At 45.4% G+C, this 20,647-nt stretch overlaps 1 protein-coding gene across 2 annotated transcripts in view; it reads left to right on the forward strand.

Moving 5' to 3' along the window:
• MYOF (myoferlin) overlaps nucleotides 1-16,710 on the forward strand; it is a 148,660-nt gene extending 131,950 nt beyond the window's left edge. For both annotated transcript variants that reach the window (XM_040992448.1, XM_040992449.1), the window contains 9 exons: nucleotides 876-1,015; nucleotides 2,876-2,964; nucleotides 3,052-3,147; nucleotides 6,385-6,526; nucleotides 8,485-8,584; nucleotides 12,322-12,512; nucleotides 13,814-13,923; nucleotides 14,269-14,416; nucleotides 15,809-16,710. In XM_040992448.1, coding sequence (XP_040848382.1) covers nucleotides 876-1,015; nucleotides 2,876-2,964; nucleotides 3,052-3,147; nucleotides 6,385-6,526; nucleotides 8,485-8,584; nucleotides 12,322-12,512; nucleotides 13,814-13,923; nucleotides 14,269-14,416; nucleotides 15,809-15,847 — 1,055 coding nt within the window. In that variant the 3' untranslated portion in view covers nucleotides 15,848-16,710. The remainder of the gene's footprint in view (nucleotides 1-875; nucleotides 1,016-2,875; nucleotides 2,965-3,051; nucleotides 3,148-6,384; nucleotides 6,527-8,484; nucleotides 8,585-12,321; nucleotides 12,513-13,813; nucleotides 13,924-14,268; nucleotides 14,417-15,808) is intronic.
• Nucleotides 16,711-20,647: the final 3,937 nt, after the last annotated feature.

Raw genomic sequence — 20,647 nt, forward strand, 5'->3', positions numbered from 1 at the left:
TCAGGAATCCAGCAAGGGCCCAGCTAAGCAGTTGTGGCTTCAAGTCTCTCAGGTCTGGCTCAACTGGTGGCTCCTGGGTAGGGCTGGCTGGCATTTGACCTGGCTCTCAGCAGGAGCTGGCGAGCAGAGCACACAGGCCTTGCCAGCAGGTCAGTCTCTGGTAGTCCTGGAGCTCCTCACAAGGCAGAGAGCATCCTCCAGGGTGAGTGTCTCACAAGAACCACAGGAGCTGCATTTCTGCATACATTTGTGTTTGAATGCACTTGTGAACTTGAAAGGCCACCTGCTGCACCCAGCCATGAGAGAAGAGTCAGAGAATTTGGAGGCCATGTTTTTAAGTGTGCTGCATTGATGCTCTGACATTTGAAAGTTCCAAATCCTAGCGGCTTAACATCACAGATGCTTGTTGGTTATGATTTCCAAATAGCTGATCCTCCAGGGTGGGTGGCTGTCTTCCTCCCACACAGGGCTTCCTGCACTCATGGCCACTCCTTCCCCACAGGTCTGCCATCCCTGAGCCCAGATGTCTGAGGGGGCTCATCTCTGCACCAGACGGATGCTGGGGTGACACACTGTTGCTTCCACTCAGATTGCCTTCCAGCTGAACTTGAGCTGGAACTTGAAGATTGTTCTTACCCTTCTGGTCTGTTCTGGTCCTGTTGGTAGTGGCAGTCCTTTTTAGTGTGAACCTGTGTGAGACAGGAGTTTGGTCAAGAACCATTTTTATCAACGATTCCTTTACAGGTCCAAGTTTGCACATAGGCAGTGCCTATCCAGTTTTTGCAAAGTGGGATGAAATTCTGCAAGTGGTTCAGGGCAATCTGGCTGAATTGTTCCTAAATGCCTATCTCATTTCATTACCCTTTCCATTCCAGAAGCCAACAAAGTCCTTCACCAGCACCTTGGGGCTCCTGAAGAGCGTCTTGCCCTTCACATCCTCAGGACTCAGGGGTTGGTCCCGGAGCACGTGGAAACCAGGACTTTGCATAGCACCTTCCAGCCCAACATTTCCCAGGTAAAACAGAAGACCCAGTGCAGTGGTGCAGCTTTGCCACTTTTTTCTTGCTTAAATACTTTAGATATACAAGAAGCAGAAATAGCAGTGAAATTAGCTTCACCCCAAGAGGAATCCCTAAGTCCAGAGAAGAGATGGGCTATGACTCGTTAAAAACTTGAATCAGGAACTCCCCTATGAGTCTATTTAATCTGTTCTTTTGCTTCATCTGCCTATGAGTTCAGATATTTTGGACAATTCCTCAGTGTTTCAAATAGGTATTGGTTTACAGAACCAATTACCCTCTGCTAGGCCATTCTCAGCTATAGCCAGAAGGATCCAGTATGGAAAAATGACTGAACTTGGCTGAGTCCAGAGAGGATGTATCATCTGAGATTAGAGTGGTAACAAGCCAGGGCCACAACGCACAAAATGGCAGGTTACAGGTACCACACGCCTAGTCCTGGGAGAGAGGGCCAGATGGAAGGCTGTTTTCAGAGAACAGTTAGACATAGCTAGTGACAAATGATCTGTAGAAAGCCTGTGACAATGAAAATTTCCAGAGATTTCTCTGTAGAGGTTTGGGTGCAGTAGATCAGTGGTGGAGCCAGGAACCTGAACCTCAACAGGTATGTGGAGGCGTTCTAAGGTCACACTTCAAGAAGTGTTCATCAAATGGGTGCAGATATTGTTGACCAGGACAAAAAATTAGGGACAAGCTCATCGCTGACCTGGGTTTATTAGAGTAAATCATATTGTCACCTTGTGTTTTTATTATTCCATTTTCTCTTTTCCTTATTCTTCCTTCTTTTACCAGAGAGGCTCTTCCTCCTCCTCTTGCCTGCCCTCAATTTTACAAGGAGTTTTCAGAAAGGACAGAGGGAGGGAGATTTCTCCCTGGGACTCTAGCAACCACGTTTCACCTCTGCCTCCAGCATTAGATGCAGGCTGCGGTGGGGTTTGGGGAGACACCTGGACGCCACAGTGTGCCTGATGTATTGTGGAGCCTTGAGCTCAGAGATTAGTGGGAAAGACTCAGGATCATCATGAAATACATCCCTTTTCAAGAGCTCCAGTTAATTTATCTTGATCACAATGCTTTAGGAAGCCAATCTAGTGGTTTCCTTGGCAACCTTCTAGAAGACCGGTCTGTTTTTGTCTCAGTGCTGAGTCTATAGAACATCCAAAAACAGTCTGGAGAATATAAATAGGTTTGTATCATTGATACAGTTTCCTAATGGCATTCCTGGCCTGTCTGGAAGAACATTCCAGACACATGTGCCCAGCCCATTGGCAGTCAAATAGCAGAGCAGAGTCTCTTCAAGATGGCAGCACAAGTGTCAGCCCAGGCTCTGGTTCCCCTTCCAGGGAGTCTCTAACCTGGAGGCAGGCACCAGCCAAAGGCAGAGTCTTCTCCACCATGGGAAAGGGCTCTTGTTATTGTGTAAATGCCACGTTGTAATTGTAGCTTAAGTGGGGAAATTTTTGAGTATCACAAAGCTGGGCCTAATATTAAGAAAGGAAAAAAGGAAAAGCAAGATAAAGAACAGTGACAAAATGCAAGGTGTCAGACCTAATCTAAAGTCACTATAAAAGGGAGTGTGTTGTGTTAGGGCCTCAGTCAGTGATGGGAAACCCTTTAACACAGGTTGAGAAACACTGCTTTCAGATACCTCTGGATAAGAATGTGAGTTGAGGGCTTTAATGTCATTGCGGATACAAGCTTAGTATTGGTGTGCTCTCCTACTCTACCTGTTACCTTCCATACAAACCAATTAATCAGCAAGTCTAAAGTAACTGTTTAAGAAATATAAGAGAAAATTGTAGTTTCGACCACCCATCATATGATTTCCGCCTTCTTTTGATTTTTGGATGGTTTAGGGAAAACTTCAGATGTGGGTGGACGTTTTTCCCAAGAGCTTGGGACCACCAGGCCCTCCTTTCAACATCACACCCCGGAAGGCCAAAAGGTAAGTGATCTTAAGATCCTCTGGCATTGGGCTGGGAACTTGGCCCAAGACCAAAAGAAAAATGTCTGCAAAATATACTCCTTTCAGATACTACCTGCGAGTGATCATCTGGAACACCAAAGACGTGGTTTTGGATGAGAAAAGCATCACAGGAGAGGAAATGAGTGACATCTACGTGAAAGGGTAAGGTTACCTGTGCAGGAGGCATCCACTAGCCACAAGCCCTCGTCATGAGTGGTCAGTGCTGAGGATTTGGATTGTTTGAAGCTATTTCATCTCATATACATTTCTCCAGATCAAGATGATGCTTCTTGCTTTTGAAGAGAGGTCTCTAATGCCTCTAAGAACTAATATTCTTCATGTCTATTTTAACAAAGCAAATTTTCTTCAGTGTACTCAGCAGATTCATTATTTTCTTTTTAGCCACAGTACTTTTTACATCCATTTATTTGAAAGGTAGAAAAATGAGAGACAACTTTGAGGGAGGGAGATCTGAAGTCCATTTTTTATTCACTCCCCAAAGGTCCACGACAGATAAGACTAGGCCAGGCTGAAGTGAGGAGCCGCCACATGTGAGTGGCAGGAACCCAAGTGCCTGACCCACCATGTGCTGCCTCCCAGGTGTATTAGCAGAAAGCTGGGTTGGAAACACAGACTAGCCAGGACTCGGGATGCAGGAACCCCAAACAGGAGCGTAAACTGCTAGGCCACAATACCCACTCATAGAGTTTCCTTTTGTTCCTCTTTGATAACTTGGATAACTAGCCTTAGAAACACAAGTATAATAGTTGGCACTGTAGCATAGCAGGTAAAAAGCCATATGGGTGCTGGTTCAAGTGCCCCTGGGAAAGCAGTGGAGATGGCCCAAATCCTTGGGACTCTGCACCCATGAGAGACCTGAAAGTAGCTCCTGGCTTCAGACTGGCCCCCCAGCTCCAGCCACTGCAGCCAGCTGGGGAATGAATCACTGAATGGAAGAACTCTCTTTCTCTCTCACATGCATACACACTATATACTTCTTTCCCTACTTATTACCAACAGCGAATGTCCATAGCAAACAGGAAACACTGGCAGATTTCAGAAGTTATCTGCTCCCCTGGCAATCCCTGAATGCCGGCACCCAAGGGTGTGAAGTTTCACAGCTGTTCATTATTCTTAGCTAGAATTATTGCTGTTGATATACGAAAGATTGACTTGCTGAATTTAAAATGTTCATAAAGTGAGAACCAAGTTTCACTCATTATTCCATGTGACATTCAATCAAAACTTTGCTAAAGGCATAATTACTGTCATTTAGGCTCCCTGTAAACAGGGGTGCTTCATCAAGTTCTTCATTATTTTTCATTTCAGAATCTCATTATCCATCCCCAGGGAAAACTAATCCCAGCTAATTTTGTATACATATGTAAATTTATTTGACTATCATATACATTATTTTCTTTTCCAATCAAGAAAACAAACCCAAGTCAAACTGGACTAAGAAAAAAAACTGTAAGAACCAAGCTCAACTGAAAGCACCATGGAAAATTTAGAATTAAATGGCATGATAAACATAGACCTTACATATAAAGCATTGATAAATACACGTATATACACTGAGTGATTCTTAAATTGTTTTAGGATGTAAAAAGACTCAAACGTGAAAATACTTACCAAAAACTGAGAAGCGCTGCAGGGGGTGAGTGATCCAGGACAGGATGGTGATGACACACTGGGGAAAGGTCAAGAGATGAAGTCATGAAGGTCACAGGCAAGAGAATATGAGCTCTCTTCAGGGAATTAGCGTAAATGTTAACAGTTCAAAGGAATGTTTCAACTAACTTGCCTAGTCAATTAAGTGGACAAAAGTAAAACTACAGTAGCTGAATGATACTTAAAGTAGCATTTAATTTTAGCAAGTGATGTTACAATCTCCATTATATCCTATGAAACAAAGTAGCAAACCAGGGCTTTGAAGAGTCACATTAATCTTAGGTACATGTGTGTGAGTTAACAGAGCCTCTCTGAACCCCACTTGGCTCATCTGTGAAACAGAAATAGTTACACAGTTGTTGTGAAAAATAATGCATACTAAGTACCGGTGCAGAGATGACAGGCATGAGTCAAGAACTTCCTTCTTTCTGCCCTTGATCCCTCAAACCATTAACTCAGCGATACAGATGGGATGCAAGACTTAGAAAGTTTCACAGCAGGCCTGCCGCCTACCAAGAGTATCTATCTATAGGGTCCAGACCTCAGGAGGCCCACGCTCACCCAAATGATTCTAATAAAATTCTAACATACAGTGTTTCAAAAGTGAGCATTCTACCACTTGGCTGGTCTAAAACCAAATGTCATCCCCTGTTTCCAAACCAGGGAGTTTTCCCAAGAACAGACTGCTGTGACAACTTCCTTCTAAGCACATTCACTCATTTGTTCACTCTTTAATTGCTATGGTTTTTTTTAAGATTTTATTTTATTTTTATTGGAAAGTCAGATATACAGAGAAGAGGAAAGACATAGAGGAAGACTTTCCATCCATCGACTCAAGCCCTAAGTGGCTACAATGGCCAGAGCTGAGCCGATCTGAAACCAGGAGCCAGGAGCCTATTCTGGCTCTCCCACACAGGTGCAGGGTCCCAAGGCCTTAGGCCGTCCTCGACTGCTTTCCCAGGCCACAAGCAGGGTGCTGGATGGAAAGCAAGGCTGCTGGGACACGAACCGGCACCCATATGGGATCCTGGTGCATGCAAGGTAAGGACTTTAGCCGCTAGGCTACTGCGCGAGCCTGCTATTCTTTAGTATGTGATATGCACCAGACGCAAGCAAAAGGTAATTTCTCCAATGTTACATTTGTTAGGTTGTTACTGAAATGAATTTTCATAGATAAGCATATGGAAGTAACAGCTTATGTCTTCCTTGACAGTCTCATTAATAAGATCACAGTAAATTTAAGAATAATAGAAAAAGGAAGCTGTAAGATTACATGATTCGTGCCTTTTCTATTTGCTTAAGAAAAACTGGGAAAGGAAATGCTAAAATTTGGAGCTAACATATTCATTGAGCCTATCAGCCGTGATGACAGACACTAATGAATTATAGCTATGAAGACTTAAATCATAGCTTGAAAGCTACAACATACCCAAAATAGAAGCTGTGTTGTTGATATTTTCCAGAAAATTTCACCTTAGCCCTGTTAACTGAAGTCTAAAGGGTTTCCTGCCTTGGTTTTAGAGGAATTATATTTTATTTGGCTACAACCTTGTTGGATGCAATAGTGTGCCTCCCTTTATAAATCACCCCCTGCAGCATAGATAACTGGAATGCACCCAAGATAAGTGCATTCATTCTGCTGCTCGTCACTCCCCTAATCACTGCGCAATTTTGTGGCTAGATTACCTGTCAGTCACATAAAGCGAAGTCTGTGCCTCTGCTTTTCAGCTGGATTCCTGGCAATGAAGAAAACAAACAGAAAACAGATGTCCACTACAGGTCCTTGGATGGCGAAGGGAATTTTAACTGGAGATTCGTTTTCCCCTTTGACTACCTCCCAGCTGAACAGCTCTGCATTGTTGCTAAAAAGGTAAGCTCTGAAGTTCGCCAGTGGCTAGAGGAAGCCATGGGTCTTCCTTAACTCAGCAACCAAGATCTTAGAGTGCTGGAGCTGCTCGAGACTTTGGGGGTCACTGAGTCCAGCTCCCTCCTGGTGCAGATGGGTAATCTGAGACCTAGAGAAATGTAGGTACTTCCCCAGGGTCACACAGCTATGACAGGTATTTGTGTAATTAGAGAGTATAAGGAATGCCATGTTCTTTGCCCTGACATAATAGCAATGAAAGAAGAAAAGAGTTTTGTGTCAATGCATGCAGCCAGTCAAGAGTGCTTTTCTGTGATGGGAGACTGATTTCTTCCCATCATAGGCCAAAATGAAGCAAAGGCTAAACATCAAAGTGAGGAAAACACCCCATTTACGTTCCTTCAGCATCTGTATTTCAGAAGCACTTCCATGACAGTTCATGGTTCTCATAGTTAATTAGTAAAAGTTTCAGTTGCAAAGCTCAAGTCAAACTGGCTTGTACCAACCACAGCAGAAGTGATGCATTGGCTCTCATTATCAGTCTGACGTTGGCTGGGTTGGGCACATCAGGATCCCACGTGCAAGGGAGGTCTTCAGAAAGCGACTCCCCATTCCCAACTCTGGCTCTGCCTTTCTCTGTGGGCTGCAGTCCTAGTGGGCTCTTCCCTGGCAAAGCCAGGGCAGCTGCCAGCAGCCCCAGCTCCCACCCTGTCCTCTCAGCAGCAAGAGAACCACAAAGCCCAGTGGGGCCAGCCAGAGCTCTGCAAGTGGGCCTCTGTGTCAGCACCTGTTTAGGGTCTTGTATCTATCCTTCAACAAGCTGCTGTTGCCCAGGGATGTAGCACTCTGACTGATCAGCTATGGGAGATGTAATCCGCTCTGCCCACATTTCGCAGATTGGAAGGTGTAGTCTCCCAAGGAGAATGTGGTTACATCTCTGAAAAGGGACCAGCAAGCTGAGGAGACAGTAACTGATGTCTCCTGAAGGTCACCATCCCATTGCTCCCTTACATCCCCTCAGCTTCCCCTAGCTCTTCCTGGCCCCTCCCCTTCCAGACCTGCCTTGTGTCCACTGGGCCTGGCCCACCAGGGCTGATGTTCTGGTAAGCACTCTTCCCTTGCCGTGCAAAATAAATGCCTTCAGAGGGGATTTTTTGAGAGGCACAGGGATGCAGCATCACATCAAGGGTGAGGCAGATGGGGTAGGGTAGGGACTTGGGGTCAGGTCACCCTCAAGTGCCATGGAGTAGTACTTGGTACAATGATGCACAATGCTTAGGCAGAAACAAACACTATAAGGGCTTTCCCAGTGCCTCAGACTGGGCCTATTTGAGACCCACACAAGAGAGAATGCTGTTTCATGAATGTGTGAAGGTTTTTCCCTCTGTGCGGTGCTAGTGCTCCTGGCTCATATTGCTTTGGCAGAGGTGAAAAATCAGAGGACCCTTTGCTGCTCCTGCCTCCACTTACCTCCAGTGCGAGGGATCTGAGGGTCTTGGCAGATCACAAGCATGTAAGCAGCTACAGTGTGTTTTTGAAAGCCAATGATGTCAGGACACTTTAAACCTGCACTGATAAAAGTATGGAGTGTGAGCCCCAGTCCCCTCATCCTACAGACACCTGTGGGGGCAGGGGAGAGGAGGCCCAGCAGAGGTAACACCCAGTGGGTGGCACTGTGTGTTTGCCCAGGAATCCTGACTTTTGGAGGACAACCTGAGTTGGCCAGAGTGATTTCAGCAGGTGGGGGCAATCAGAGGTCACACTGATAGGAACATAGTAGGAAAGTTTGGGGATTTCCTGGGATGTCCTTTTTGTCACCCTGCTGGTGGCCTTGAGATTTCCTAGGGAGGCAGAAGGGGCCTTTCTTCAGACTCGCAGCCCAAGGGGAAAAGCTATCTAGGAAGAGTGCAGAGGACAGGAATAAGAGCCTGGGGCCCCAATCTTGTCCCATGTTGTTATTTTAGGAGCATTTCTGGAGCGTGGACCAAACAGAGTTCCGAGTTCCTCCCCGACTTATTATCCAGATATGGGACAACGACAAGTTCTCTCTGGATGACTACTTGGGTAGGTCTTACATTTGGAAATTTTTCTCTAAGAAATTGTACTTAGAATGAGTTAAAGCAGTTAAAACTTAGAGTTGCTTAAACCTCCGCTAATTGTCCATGACGGGATGGGGGTACACCCCTGCACAATGTGGTTTCTCAGTGAGCGCCATCCCTTCCACGTCTGCTCACAAGGCTTCTCCCAGCAGACCTTGCACCAGACCCCTCTAGAAAGACAGATCCTACTGTTGATGCTGCCAGCACTTCCAGGCTGCCCGCTTTCTCTCCAGGGCACGTTGGCATCAGCTCTGACAGGTTGCCCACGTCTCCTCCTCCCCACCTCAACTGATTTCATCACTCTCCCCTCAGTTGCACCTTTCTTTTCAGTCTTCACCTAAGCCAGGAATATGCACCTCGCCTCTCACGGTGCCTGACAAATGATCAGTAAGAAATGATCAAAGAATATTCCCAGTTCTCAGATGGAGCTTCACATATTTCTATATGGCTGCCACTTCAAGTTTAAACCTTGACTGGCATCAAACTCAGCATTTCTTCCCTGATCTCATTCCCACTCTCCTCAACAACTTATTTTGTTGTTAGTATCTAAATGAGACAGACAGAAAAATCAATCTTCCATTCATTGATTCACTTCTTAATTGCCTGCAACAGCTAAGCCTGGGCCAGGCTGAAGCCAGGAGTCAAGAACTCTAGCCAGGTCTCTCTCCTGTGGTTGGCAGGGTCCAGCTGCTTGGGTCATCACCAGCTGCCGCCCCAGATGCATTAGTGAGAAGGTGGAAAGGGAGCCAAGCTGGGATTTTTTTAAAAAAGATTTATTTTTATTATTTTTTTATTGGAAAGGTGGATATACAGAGAGGAGAGACAGAGAGGAAGATCTTCCGTCCAATGATTCACTCCCCAAGTGAGCGCAACAGCCGATACTATGCCGATCCAAAGCCAGGAGCCTCTTCTGGGTCTCCCACGTGGGTGCAGGGTCCCAAAGCTTTGGGCTGTCCTCGACTGCTTTCCCGGGCCACAGGCAGGGAGCTGGAAGGGAAGCGGAGCTGCTGGGATAGAACCGGCGCCCATATGGGATCCCGGGTGTGCAAGGCGAGGACCTTAACCACTTGCGCCACCGCGCCGGGCCCCAAGCTGGGATTTGAACACAGGCGTCCCAAGTAGCACCTTAATAACTCTGCCAAATACCTTCCCTGCTTCATGAACTTCTTTCCCTCCTCAGTTCCTTCTTTCTCAGACACCCAAACGAATGCACCTAGAGTCCTGTGTGGTTCCTACCCTTTTCTGCTGTATCCCAGCAGCCACTCACTCCAAGCCATGTAAGCTGTTTCATAACACACACTCTGTCTTCTTTCTGTGGTTTCTGCCCCTGGCCAGTACAGGACTCATTTCTCTTACTCAGTGGTTGCAGTGGTCCTGAGCAGTCTTACTTCTTCCTTTTTGCCCACTGAGATATCTCTCCTTCCAGAGGAAATCCCACCAACGTCTATGTCCTAGTTATTTTTTCACCTCCCACACCACTTAATGGCTTTGCCATAGTTGGCATCTGAGAAGAGTAGGAGGACCCAGCACAGTAGCCTAATGGTTAAAGTCCTTGCCTTGCATGCACCAAGATCCCATATTGGTGCCAGTTCATGTCCTGGATGCTCCACTTGCCTTCCAGCTCCCTGCTGGTACTCCAGGAAAGCAGTCAAGGATGGTCCTAAGCCTTGGGACCCTGCACCTGCGCAGGAGGCCCAGAAGAGGCTCCAGGCTTTGGATTGGCACAGCTGTGGCCCTTGCAGCCACCTGGTGCAAGAACCAGTGGATGGAAGATCTGTTTCCCTTTCTTTCTGTAAATCTGCCTTTCCAATCAAAATAAATAAAACCTTAAAAAAAAAAGTAGGAGACAAACATCGGGACCCAGTGAATAAAGAAGCCACTTATGATGGCCAAACTCCACATTAGTGTGCTGGTTCAAGTCCCAGCTACTCTAAATTTTCAGTCCAGGGGCCTACCAATGAGATTGGGAAAGCAGTAGTGAGTGACCCAAGTAACTGGGCCCTAGACTCCCATGTGAGAGACCGGGAAGGAATACCTGGCTCTTGGCTCCTGCCTGTCCCAGCCCCAGCTATTGCAGACATATGAGGAATGAACTAGTAGATGGAAGAGTTCTCTGTGTCTCTCCCTCCCTCTCACTATGGCACTGAAAGGAAGATTAAAAGTGGACCAACAGGGCCTGGCCTAGTAGCCTAGTGGCTAAAGTCCTCCTCTTATATATCCCAGCATCCCATATGGGTACTGGTTTATGTTCCCAGTTGCTCCACTTCTCATCCAGCTCCTTGCTTGTGGCCTGGGAAAGCAGTGGAGGATGGCTCAAAGCCTTGGGACTCTGTGCCTGCATGGGAGACCCAGGGAGGCTTCTGGTTCCTGGCTTTGGATTGGCTCAGCTTCGGCTGCTGCGGCCACTTGGGGAGAGAATCATTGGATGGAAGATCTTCCTCTCTGTCTCGTCTCTTCTCTGTATATCTGACTTTACAATAAAAATAAATAAATCTTTTTTTTTAAAGTGGAACAGCAAGTAACTCTGCTAACTTATTAAGCATGTGAATAGTTGAATTGCAAAATACACAGGACTTTCCCAAGGAATATAAGCCTAATAAGATGAAAACAAATACAGAGAAGACCATACCATTGTGTGCGGCTCAAAGAGGCAGATGTGTTTTGTGAAAGGCATCAGGAAATGTCAGCAGTGAGTGGACACCACTGTGTGTGCTTGCACAAACTAGGACAATAGTGGCGTTACTTGATGATACTCTTACAAGATCACTGTATTCCATGGGGTCATCGTTGACTGCCACATCACTGTGCAGCACATGACTGTGTATATTTTAGAGTGGCTACTGAGCAGATTCAAAATAGGGACATGACAAAAGCAGGTTTGGATTCGAGAAAGGCTAAGGTAAAACTGTGTTTGATGGTTCCATGTGACCCTTGGCAGTTTGTGAGGCTGACATTCCAGAGAATCTTTGTCCCTTTTGCTGCCACTGTTGAAGGCCACACTCTTTCCATTCATCCATAGAGCTCGTCCCAGCTCACAGATGCTGTTTCCTTGAGGAAACGGCTCCCAGGATTTCCCAAGCCGGAGAAGATGTTTTCATTCATTGTGAAGGTGCACTGAAGAGTCAATTCCACCACAGAAGGCAGAAGTGGCTCTCCAGACACCCTGACCCTGGCTGGGATCCTTGGTTCCCTGAAAGGATTTTCTGCTGTTGAATGGCTGTATGTGCCTTCTTAAGTTCCTGGTTTAGAGGCTATCCCAGGAGAGACTTGGAACACAGGAAGATCCTGGGACAGTCAAGCACCAGCTGGCTTGACCCCAAACCGAATGACCTCTCTGTTCAAGCACATGCAGAACTAAAATGAGCAAATTTCGATCTATGGCCCCTAAGCATAGAGGAAATTTTGTCTTTAGATGCCTAATCAGGAGGAGCTTGTGGAACAGTTCTGTTTACATTCATGTCTTTAAGAAAGAAAATGTAGTCTTCTGTGAGCTGCTAAGCAGCAGATAGCTATTTCTTCTGCCATTTTCCAACCTTTTTGAAAAGAATGTTCAGTGTCTACCAGGGTCTCTTTCTTTTAAGCGCTCTGCTTCACCTGTTCAGAATCACCGCCTCTATTCAGACCAAAATATTCTGTTCCTTTGTGAACAATGGCTGGTCCATTTTGGTGCTTATCTGGACTTAATCTTGTTTCCTTGGCTAGGTTTCCTGGAACTTGATTTGCATCACACAATAATTCCAGCAAAATCATCAGAGAAATGCAATTTGGACATGATTCCGGACCTCAACACCATGAACCCCCTCAAAGCTAAGACTGCCTCACTCTTCGAACAGAAATCCATGAAAGGATGGTGGCCATGCTACACAGATAAAGATGGCTGCCGCGTGTTGGCTGTACGAGTAGTCCCTGGTTGGGAAGGGTTTATTCCTTTTATGGTTTAGGTGTTGCCTTTTATCAATAGATTTATTACAGATTAGATAAGGGAATGTTAAATTGGTTAAAACAGTGCCTGGAATTACCAAGGAAGGCAGAAATTGTGAGCTTGTGTTCGGAATTGACAGAGGTTGGAATGATCAAGAAGTTGGAGCCCTGGGTTTCCTAATTTCCTGGGTTTCTTTAGGAAATTCCTTCACCAGAAAGGTTGGTTTATGCTGAGCTTCTTGTACAGTTTGGTATGGAGAAAGAAACATCAGATTTGAGCTTTTGTTAAATAGGAGGTGATGGGGAGTGCTAAGTAAGATCATAGGTTGCGGCAGAAAGTTAGGGCAAGTCAAGGTATGTCTTGCTGTAGAAACATCAGTGCAGACTCCCTAAATCATGATGTGTCATTAATAGTTAGCATTTGTGAACAGTAGTTATAAACAATAACAAAAACTTTGAGCCTCGACCTCTCCATCTGCACATGAAGGCAAAATACAACTAAGGTTGCCATGAGCATTACATAGGATTAGGCACTTTACAGAGAAATTGTAGAGTGCTACTCTGTCATTAAGGAACCTGTCAGCAGAGAGTCAGTCAGCTAATATACATCATTCACTCAGCTAATATACATCACAGAGTTCCTGGGAAAATGAACCTAAAAGATAAGATTATGGTGCAGAAAATTTTGAAATTCATGCATAAAATTTTGACATGTTTAGACACCCCCTATGCATGGGTTTCAATTTTTTGCACCACAATAAAGTTCCCTTCTAATTCTGGTCTCCATAAACTTTTTGAACTACCCCAGTCCATGGAAAGCCTACTAAGTGACAGCCTGATGGGTACAGTGGGGCAGTGATGGTAGGTACGGGGAGACATGACCCTGGTCCTTTGGTGCCTATACTTAGTGTTTCATGAATGCCAGCCTTTGCTATTAGCAGTATTCAGGTTAGGCTGGCCCAAGTACAGTTGCAAAGCAAGGTGTATGAGAGAGCAAGAAGATTGATATGAGAAAGTCCAAATGACAGTGCAGAGGAAAAAAAAAAAAGCAGAGAGGCAGGAAAGCAATTTGTCCTCTCAGTTTTCCACATGGAGCCAGTTGAGAAACACATGGAAGAGGAAATGTGATGAAACCTCTGGAGGAAAATTTAAGGCAATCTACAGATTGTTTTACAAGAGTAAAAATCACTGCTTGGGGAATACTCCTTGGGTTGAAGTGAAAATATTTGTGAAACGTGATGTCATGTGTTTAACCTGTTCTGCTTTACTGAAGGGGAAAGTGGAGATGACACTGGAGGTCCTCAACGAGAAGGAGGCTGATGAGAGACCAGCCGGGAAGGGACGGGATGAACCCAACATGAACCCCAAGCTGGACCCACCCAAGTGAGAGGCCCTCTTTGTTCTCAATCTCCTTACACCTACAGTCTGAAATCACCCCCCTCCAACTAGCTAAATGAAGTGGATTAGCTGTTGTCCTGCTTTGTCCTTCATTGTGGGGGATAAAGGGTGGAGAAATGGGTTATCTGGCTTCCTTGGACCCATTCTCCTTTCTCAGTAAACCCCAAGTGCAGGTTGCCTTAGGAGTGTTAGGAAGCTGTCACGTATTAAGGGGCCTTCCTCCGCCAACTAAAAGCAACACTATCTTTTCCTGGAGTTATCAATGTTATAAACTATTCCTAGACTGTTTGTCCCTCTTGAATTGGGTAGCTAATATCATTTCTCTCACAGCCGACCAGAAACTTCCTTCCTCTGGTTTACCAACCCCTGTAAGACCATGAAGTTCATCGTGTGGCGTCGATTCAAGTGGGTCATCATCGGCCTGCTCTTCCTGCTCATCCTGCTGCTCTTTGTGGCTGTGCTTCTGTACTCCTTACCGGTAGGTAGCCTGGCTTCTGGGGTTGGCTGTGTGTGCGTGAGACAGAGAGGGAGTGCAAGCAAGCACGCAGGGACACAAGGCAGAGTGCATCCATCAGGCTTAGCCCTTGCCTTTACGGTCACAGAGCCTGATTCGCCTGGCAGCTGAGATGCTATGAAACTTTGAAAAAATGTAACAGGATGTGTCCTGTGATTAGAATTACATTTTTAGGATTTCACAAAGTACAGGGAGAACTTTATCATCTGAAAAAAAAATTTTTTTTTTGGTTTCAGGAATGCTAAAGGAAACCACTTAATTTTTTACCAATGAATATCCAGACAATAGCCAATGTTTCCAACTGATCTTACTGCCTCCAAACTTTTTTGTTCCAAACTTGCTTGTTCCAAACCATCCTGCAACCTAACACCTTGTCCTAGCATCCAGGGACCTCCACAAACCAGGACTCTGCTCCAACTAGAGAGCTGGTCTTCCCTTCACTTCTAAGCACTTATTACCTTCACCTGTCTGGATGCCTTTGTCAAGATTCCTCCGCCCAAATTGTATCAAAACCTTATTCAAGTCTTTGTCACGTATAACCTCCCTCTTAAGTTTCCTCCGCATCATCTCAATCATAAACGGTAGTCCAGTCAGGGAACTAATGAAACATCTACTGTGTGGTAGGAATTAGGATAGAGCTATGACAAGGGCACAGTTTCTGCTCCTGAGAAAACAATTCATACATTAGGGAGAAGGCAGCCTACAAACAAGCACATTCCTGTGGGAGGCCAGACATTTCAGAAATATGAAGAAATGACACTTGGAACCCAGGACTGAGGAGGGTCCCACCAAAGAGGAGGCTGTTAAGCTCAGGTTTCGGATGAAGAAAGGAAAGAATAGAGGAAATCAGGCAGGGCAAGGTGGGCAGCACTGCCTCTGTACTACTCCAGCACAAGCTACCAATAATACAGATAATTTTACAGTTAGTAGCATTATTATCCAGAGGGGAGGTTTTATATCAGTCTGCAGTTTTTTAAACATAAGGATATATGCTTTCTACTTGGATAGGCAAGCCTGTCTTCACCACTTGAAATACTCCAGTTAATTATTTTTCCAGATTTGGTTGACAGCCATCAATTCTAATAGCTTATCATCCAGTAGGTAAACCAGCACCCCTCCCCCCAGGGATACTTGGCAGTGTCTGGAGACATTTTGGTTGTCCAATAATGGGATGGAGGGGAAGTAAGGAGGAAAGGAGGAAACTATCAGCATGCAGTGGGGGGAGGCCAGGGACAGTGCTGCACCTTTTGCAGTATGCAGGACAGCCTCCAGTGAGAAAGATGCATCAAGTCCCCAGGAGCAACAGTGCCAGGCCTGAGAGACTGACTGAAATGCTGTCACCCATTTGCCTTTCAGAACTATCTGTCAATGAAGATTGTGAAGCCAAATGCATAATGCAAGCTGAGGCTTCTTGTCAAGGGTCACCCAGCAGCAAGGGGGCCCTGCCTGCTTCTGTGGACCATGATTGAGTGAGTTTGTGTGTGAGCCTGCAGCCCAGCAGTGTTCACACCACTTCACCGAGGCCTGTCAGTCTCTGGAACTGATCCGGGAAGGTAGTGCCAACAGTATATTTTACTCTGTTATTTTTTTGAAGTATTGAACATTTTCGTTTCTAAAGTTTTAACAATGTTTTCCAAGGTGGCTGGTTCCATTTAAAAACTATTTTATACGGTTTTGTAACTTAATTCTGGAGAATTCTTGAAGTAGAATTTGAAAGTTGCTCTTTCTATTATCATATACTTGTTATTTGTAGTCAAAGAAAATAATTGTGCGTTACAAAAACAAAATAGCTAATTATTTATGCATGCAACCATTGTTATATTTTAATACAGAAAAATATCCCAAGATCTATTCAACATCTGTGATGAATGCAAATATAGACATTTTACCTTATACGTGCTATTTGTTGTATCTGTGGGCCATTTGGGGAAGGAAGCAGCCTCTAGTTCCCTGGCCTCAGTGGAAGGCATACCACTTGGCCATAAAACCTCATAGTGTACTGACAGATTCTGGATAATGTTCAGATTGAAGTTAATGTAATCAACAATAGAAGCTAATGTAAGTGCCTTTTGTGTACTCCCTCATATAATCCTTGAGGCAACCTTGTGAAAGTAGGGTAAACACAAGACTGATGGGGAGCAAGAAATAATGATGCTTTTAGACCTTTAGATAAAATTTGACTGCAAAGATTGTGTTGAAATCATTGCTGAGCTGTTTCACATTTCAAATATATTAATGCCTCAATGTTCTGCCAAAAATGCTAGTACTCAAAGTGTCCTCAATCTATAAAATGTTTGAAGCTTAATGGGATCATGCATGCAAAATATCTTAACTACATCAACACTCAGCAGGCACGCAGACATGCTAGCTTCAGGTGTTGGATTAGACCTGTTGAAGAGGGATGCTCCAGTGCTGAACTAAGAAAAGAATCGTTCCCTCCAAACAAAGAGAAACAGACTCACTAGACAAGAGGGAAGCAAAAGATAAGGCTGTCTCCTACCTTCCCAATACTCCTAGGGAAGGAAGGAGGGTACCAAGTTCAAGGGGCGGGACAAGAAGCCACCTCTTGCCCTCCAGACCATACTGTACAGACTGATTGGTATATGTGTGGTTGGAGCAGGACACTTGGACTGTTCCATTAGAATGGAGGCTATTCCACTGGGATAGATCTTCCTGTTGGAAGAGGCAGAATGGATGACTGTGGCTCTCGTTCAGAGCAGCCAGCTCTTCATGAGCTAGATCCCAATCATCCATAATCTTCCAAGTGACAATTAGGCTCTCATATTACACCTGTGTACACACAGCTATGCTGACAGCTTGCTGTAAGTGTGATTGAAGGTCTACAACTTTTACATAATTTAAGGAACACCAATGAAGCAAGAGAGATGGTTTTATTTAAAACAGAGTTCTCTTGGGAGAAGACTTTGGAAAGGTCTGGCATTGTAGCACAGTGCGTTAAGCCACCACTTCCAAACCAGCATCCATGTTGGGAGATGCATTCAAGTCCCAGCTCCCTGCTTCTTTTCAAGCTTTCTGGAAACGCAACTAGAAAGCATTAGATGATGGTCCAAATATTTGGTCCTCTGTCACTTACGTAGGGAATCAGGATGCTTTGGTCATCATCCTCTGCCTTGCCAGGTACAGAATGGGAAGCAGAAGAGCCAGGAGTTGAGCTGGCAGTTCACTATGGAATACAGGTATTCTAAGTGGGAGTTCAATCCACTGGGTGCCAACATCTGCTGCTACTTGTAATTTTTAATAATCAGTTTGGCACAATACAGACCATTCCTAACAGATTGCTCAATCACAACAATAAATGCTAGGAGGACACACTAGAGCAGCCACACTGGTATGTTTAGGATGAATGTTAGCCTTTGTTGCAGGGATCTCTGCTAGCCTATTCTCTAAAATCCCCTCACTCCAGGAACAGTTGCTAGGTAGATAAAGGAATGGCTGAGCATAGAGATTTTTCCTTCTGTGCTTCTACCCACTCTAACTGAAATCCAATAGTGTATAGTTTTGAAGAGTACAGGGCAGCCAAGCTCACTTAGGAACAAAATAATTCTTGTGAGAGTTTTGAGTGTGGCTCCTAGGTAGAACTCATCTTCTTCCCTGCCTGATCCCAGGAAAGTTCCTTCTTGTCCTAGGATAATAATCCCTCTATTGAGATTGATAGCTAAAAGCTGGAACTAATCATAGGCCATGCTGATTATTGCTTCATTATGAATTAAATAACATTTAGCCCTGACTGATTCTAGCAAATGCCACCATTAACATTGGAGCTGTCATTAAGTAGGAAAAAAAAAAATCTCCATGAGTGCCATGGGGTTGACAGGGAATTGAAAGTCCTGACAGGCTCATACTTGATTTTGTTTTGCTCTTCCTTTCTCATTTTAAGGCTAGAAAAAAAATGTCACTACCAGACCGACATGTAGCTTTAGAGAGTGATTTACAAGGCAGACAGAATTCTGAAGCCTGGAATGAGAACCAGTTTAGGAACAGGCGAGAGTGGAGCTGTCTGATTTGGCAGGTACTGGCTGAGTGACAACAGCTTGCCTCTGCAGCTCACCCCAGCCATGGGGTGCTCTGTCCAAGGGCTGGAGCTGACTGATGTTGCCACCGTGAAGCCATGCTACTAGAAACAACGAGAAGGTGAGGACACCTTCCAGAGACTGCCCATTCCACTCAGGGTGATGGAGAGAGCTAACATGAAGTACAACATGGCTACCATATGGGAACTGACAGAGACAGTGATTGCAAAATTTATAAATGCTCCACGGTCTTAACATTTCGTGCTAAATAGGTTGTTCTGTGAGGCGGACGCAGTCAGTGCCCAGGACCTCATGCACAAAGACCCCCAAGGCAGGTGGGAATTGCATGCACAAGAAGGCCTCACAGAGTCGGCTGGATGTGGAATTCATTCCTAATGGAGTCACACATAGATTAAGCACCCAGCATCTCTGCAGCTGAGTTTGTGTTTGTTCAGTGTTGAATGAAGACTCCCTAATCTTTCTTAGGTTAAACATAATGGGGTCCTGAGAAAGATCAAAGGAAGGCGACTTTTCCCTGGATTCACATCTGTGAAATGAAATGCCAGAGTTCACGAAGTTCAAGACAAACACCAAAGAGACATGTAGCACAGACTAAGTGCAAAACCTAATGAGTAAGGGATTATAATGAAAAACACAGGCCACCATGTGTACAGGCCCGCTCACAAGTTCAGGGACGCAAGTCTGCAGGAGTCAGGCTTTTACTATTTAAATAAACTGGACGGGGGGGAAAAATATAATTTGTTGAGCAACTCCTTCCCAAGACATGGAATCCATCTCAGGGCAATCCAATTTTGCCAAAAATTTATCTGAGCTTCTTAAAAAGGCCCTTTCAGTCCTTGACTAGAATTAATGCACTACTTCCGTGTGTTTTCACAAGGTCCTAGAGCCAAACCTGTAATCCTCCCCCATCGGATTTCAGTTAAGTCCTGCCCTGGTCATTATCAGAGGGAGGAGCGGGAACCTCCAGCTGCATTCAGAGGCAGCTCACAGCCTCGCAGATGAAGTTTCACCTGGGGTGATGGGATAAACAAAATAAATGGACTGAATCCTGTCTCCACGGCAGCGAGAGTGGGGGTTCCAGACGTCTGGAAACCAGCGAGCTCACCCCGGCTGGGTCACGATGTAACCTTGTGACTAGGGAGCCTCTTTTCCGCACGCCCCCCCATCTGGGAAAATAAGCCATAAATTACACGATCGGGGGCTGGCTCAGCATTTCTCATGGTCCTACTTCTCTGTGACTCAGTTTCCTTCACTAGACTAGGAAGATAAAATGATTTACGATGCAGACGTGTTTTTAAATGGTGAGCACTGGAGAGACGTTAGATATCAACCTCCTCATCAGCCGACGTCAGAACAGCCAAGCTGACATGGGCCAGAAGGCGACAGATGTGTTCTACTTCTGAAATGCACCCTCCGCTCACAAATCACCACCCCCCAGATCTAACTGTGCAAATCTAATGAAAGAAAACAAGTTTAAAAAATGTTAAGGGGGGGCAGCGATTCCTGTTCTGGCTGTTTGCACAAAGGAAATAAAAGCCAGGCCTTGGAGAGCCTTCTGTACACCCTGTTCTCGGCGTTGTTCACAAGAGCCAAAAGGCAGAAGCAACGACTGTAGACTGGGCGCGTGTGCCTCCACCACCCCCAAACTGTGCATGTTAGCACCCTGGCCCCATGGAGGCTGGTTTAGGAGTGGAACTTTGGAGGTAACTAGTGCCTTCATACCAAGGTTGGAGACAGTCCCCTGTCCCTTTGACCACTGGAGGACTCAACAAATAGACAGTCATCCTTCATCTAGGAAGCCAGCACTCGGCAGATACCAAATGTGCTTGCACCTTGACCCTGGCTGTCGCAGCGACTGCAACTGTGAAAGATAAAGTTCCTGCTGTTTATAACCCAGCCAGTCTTGTAGCACTCTGTGATAGCAGCCCAAATGGACTAAGACACAATCCAGGGGTATATGCATGGACGAACAAATAAACAAAATGTAAAATATAGGTGGGGTGAGCACTGTGGCCTAGCAGCTGCTTGGGACTCCCACATCCCGTATCAATGTGCAGGGACCCTGTCTCACTTGCACTTCCAATCCAACTTCCTGCTAATGCACTTGAGACACCTCAGTCAGCACCATTACAAGTGGATGGAA

The sequence above is a fragment of the Ochotona curzoniae genome, unplaced genomic scaffold (assembly GCF_017591425.1).
Source record: "Ochotona curzoniae isolate NIBS_2020 unplaced genomic scaffold, NIBS_Ocur_1.0 contig_66, whole genome shotgun sequence".
NCBI classification, from domain to species: domain Eukaryota; kingdom Metazoa; phylum Chordata; class Mammalia; order Lagomorpha; family Ochotonidae; genus Ochotona; species Ochotona curzoniae.